The sequence below is a fragment of the Watersipora subatra genome, chromosome 7 (genome assembly GCF_963576615.1).
Source record: "Watersipora subatra chromosome 7, tzWatSuba1.1, whole genome shotgun sequence".
Classification (NCBI taxonomy): Eukaryota; Metazoa; Bryozoa; class Gymnolaemata; order Cheilostomatida; family Watersiporidae; genus Watersipora; species Watersipora subatra.
The window spans coordinates 42,131,922-42,135,808 of record NC_088714.1 but is presented as its reverse complement, the minus strand read 5'-3'; the positions used below and the strand labels follow the sequence as shown (position 1 = coordinate 42,135,808).

Sequence of the window (3,887 nt, the reverse complement as noted above, 5' to 3'; positions counted from 1 at the left end):
AAATAGAATACCCTTGCAATTGTACGTTGTTATCACAGAAGCTGAGCAAAGTGGGATTGTTCCTTTCCACCCCGCAATTAAATCGGTGGACATCGCAAGTTGCGATGTCCATTCCATTGCGATGGAATGGACATCACAATTCCATCGCCTGTCTCTTTCCGTTTTTTCAAAATAAAAAGAGACAGGCAGACCTATTAAACATTGTGCACCTCAGTCTATACATGTTATAAATAAATTTGTGCATCACTTAGGTTATTTTCTATCTAACACCCACGCTTGTATATGTCTTTTTAGCAAGCAGGTATGCTTTAAGTCACTCAAGATTGCCACCTTATTCAGCGGCCAGAAAGGTTGATGCTGTTGCGCAGTATGGCACAGAGAGATATGCTCAAGTCCTCTACATGTCTAAGAAACATCATTGGGTATCAGCTACGGATATTGGAGCTTCATATGAAACAGTAAAGTACTTTGAAAGTTTGAATCTTGCTATTCCTCACAGCACTAAATGCGCCATAGCCAGTAAGAAAAATAAAGGAATGCTACTTCAATATACAAAATAGCAGCGTCAGCTGATAAATATTCGCCATTTTTATTATGCTTTAAATCCTTTACGGGCGCAGTTCAGTATAATTTCTTGGTCTAGTTAACAGGTATCATTGTGTTTGTCTTTCATATTTTTTCCATTGAAACTTTTACTTTCACTAAATTGAATGTCATCGAAAGCCATTGTTTCTGTTGGATAGGAGCCAATTCTACCTCTACAGTTTGTGTGGCAAAAATGTTTCACTACTTTACGATGGTCTCTTTGAAGGCTTAAGGAAACATCCGGGCAAGGAGTTGGCATAGGCAGTTGAATCAGTTCAAGCGCAAAATGGCTCCACTGATTGTGACATATTTGCAGTTATGTATTTGGTCAAAACCTTATTTGGAACTAACTTCTGCAAAACTGCATTCGATCAGCAAAAACTCAGGGCACATGTTGTGACGTGCCTCCAGCAGGGTGAATGAACACAGTTCCCTCGATTACATCTGTCATCAAAGGTCAGACGGATCAGGGCTCGCGTCATCCATGATAAGGTAAGAAATCATTGATACAACCACGCGAATAATCAGGTGTATCAATCAAACTTTCCATTTTTTATGTTTTATACCCAATGCATTGGTTAGCAGATAAGGTAAAATCTGGTCTTGAGGTTTATCAGTTTTCGTTTGCAGAAACTGAGAAAATAACGAAACTTTTTCATTTATTTGAACACATTGGCTGGTGACATTTTATTATTCATAGTAAATGGTCAATTCACCGAAAAAATATTTCGATGATGAAAGGAATATTTATAATAGGACTTCCATAATTTCCGTTAACAAGCCAGCCTATGTTGATTTTAGCTATTCTGTGCATGCCCAAGGCCTCATGACAACACCGATTTAGATGCACCTGGTAGAGAGATGGTACTGTGTGGCAGTCACAACGAGTGATTTCATCGTCGGTGCATCATTATGAAACCTACAGATTTGGATCCTTTCACCGGTGCTTTGGATCATGAATGGCAATGCAGAAGGTGTGATCCTCTAGGTTAGGCTTTTTCTTATTTACATACATGATGCAAGATTCACGTTATGACATATGTATAAATATGTATAATCTTGTTCAATATGGTCATGATGAAGTTTTAAATATGCTTGTGTCAACAGCCACCGTTTTCGTATATTTTGTAAAGTCTCATTTATATGATGAAGAAGGTGCTTTTTTCTGTTTCCATTATGGCCAATTAGCATCACAAGCTATCAGGGAGGCATGTTTTTTATGTGTTTCTAGTATATCCATATTGAGAGATATTTGAATACTTGTTTACAAATTTATTGATATTTTAATTTATTTTAAACTTTTTATGAGTGAGGTAGTGAATAAGGCCTTTCTCTTGATATTAAAGATAATATGGATATAACACAGATCTTGTGTCAGTTATGCTGGCCTAACATGCATATTCTATTTCAAAGCAATTGATTTTGCGCATGGGGCATGTGCGCAAACAAAAAAGAGACAACGTTATATATACTGTACAGTAAAAGCATTTAGTTGTTGATAATGATATCATGGGTCCATGGTGCTCAATAAACCTATCGTTTGGCTCATTGACCACAATGGCTCATCTGTAACATTTGAGGAGCACAATTCTGACTTATTGTCAAACTGGCAGCACGATGGCTCTTTATTGTGTTCTGAACCAGATTTCACATTCGCTCACTGATGAATAATCAGAATCAGTCTCTTTCTACAAGACAGTTGTATAGATATTCCATATGACACAACAAAGCATGAACTATCTGAGTGAAGCAGATACAAAGATTACGCTAAAATGACAAAAAGTAGCAATTCATCACAGATATTAACAAAATGCGTAATACAATTTGGGTAACAAAAAAGCAGATGAGTCTGATACATGTAGAAAAGTAGCATTGCTATTAACATCAATCAGGTGTGCAGTGTTTGATCCCTTATACACAAAGATACCGATGTCACGCACTTGTCACGCACTTGTCACGATATGTCACGCACTTGTCACGATATGTCACGCACTTGTCACAATATGTCACGCACTTGCACCTTGCCTCGTGTTGCTGCTTCTTCCTTCTGTTGATATCCAGGCCATGTTCGCATAGCATCTTCGAACCAACAATCATACTCGGGATTTTTCCGATGAAATGCCTGGACTTCTTTGCAAGACTTTCTGAAAATTATTTAAATGGAAAAACTTAGAGCAACCTAAACAGAAGTAAAGTTTATATATATATATTTATATATCTATATATCGCATAATCTGTCAGAGATTCAATGATTCATACGCTATTAGTAACTAAACCGAAAAACCTAGTGTAATATCACTAAACAAAAATATGCAAGAAAATCTGTCACCCAAGGCTTCCTGCTAGCCTAGGCAGGCCTAATTGAACATTATATATTCTTATATATAAATACGTATATTTATATATATACACATTTAAGCCTGTAAGTAACCAGTTTCAGAACGTTAAGACCATACCGGCATTCAGTGGAGCAGTAAAGCTCTTGTCTTGCTTTGTGACCACATACTCCATCATCTGTCTCAGCTCATATTCCATAACATTTCCATAATTCATTTCCATTTCCATAACATTTCCATAATTCATTTCCATGTTATTTCCATTTCTATAATACTTCCATGAATCATTTCCATATTATTTCCATTTCCATACCAATTCCATATTTCTAAAATAAGATTTCCATATCAATTTCCATAAAATTATGGAAATATTAATGTTTATGGAAATGGATATAGAAAAGTAAACATTTCTACAATATGTTTAGCGATCCCATAATGTATACACTTAGCACTTTAAATATTCCTTCATTTAAATATACACCTATATAGACGTATTAGCCAGTATAACTTGCCTCAGTTTATATCTTGGATTACGTGTATGTTACAATTTCCATTTCCATAACTCATTTCCATAACTCATTTCCATATTATCTCCATTTCCATAACATTTCCATAATTCATTTCCATATATATATATATTCCTTCCATTTCCATAATCATTTCCATATTATTTCCATTTCCATAATTAATTTCCATATTATTTTCATTTCCATAATCCATTTCCATAATTCATTTCCATATTATTTCCATTTCCATAATTCATTTCCATAATTCATTTCCATTTCCATAACATTTCCATAATTCATTTCCATATTATTTCCATGACATTTCCATAATTCATTTCCGTGTTGCCATCATTCATATCCATATTATTTCCATTTCCATAACATTTCCATATTTCTAAAATAAAATTTCCATATCCACTTCCATAAAATTATGGAAATATTTATGCTTATGGAAATGGAT

At 34.8% G+C, this 3,887-nt stretch overlaps 1 protein-coding gene across 1 annotated transcript; it reads right to left on the bottom strand.

Moving 5' to 3' along the window:
• Window positions 1–2,193: 2,193 nt before the first annotated feature.
• On the bottom strand, window positions 2,194–3,235 carry LOC137401079 (uncharacterized). Its single transcript, XM_068087430.1, has 3 exons — window positions 3,042–3,235; window positions 2,558–2,729; window positions 2,194–2,273 (listed from the first exon to the last, which is right to left on the bottom strand). The coding sequence occupies exons 1-3, from the start codon at window positions 3,172–3,174 to the stop codon at window positions 2,243–2,245; spliced, it is 336 nt and encodes a 111-aa protein (XP_067943531.1). The 5' UTR covers window positions 3,175–3,235; the 3' UTR covers window positions 2,194–2,242.
• Window positions 3,236–3,887: the final 652 nt, after the last annotated feature.

Excerpts from the sequence above, each read along its gene's own strand:
- LOC137401079 (XM_068087430.1), bottom strand. The coding sequence starts at position 3,174 with ATGGAAATGAATTATGGAAATGTTATGGAAATGGAAATGAATTATGGA. Across the intron at positions 2,730-3,041 it reads TACTGCTCCACTGAATGCCG|AAAGTCTTGCAAAGAAGTCC; the intron begins GTATGGTCTTAA and ends AATAATTTTCAG. Across the intron at positions 2,274-2,557 it reads TGCGTGACATATCGTGACAA|AAAGAGACTGATTCTGATTA; the intron begins GTGCGTGACATA and ends ACTGTCTTGTAG.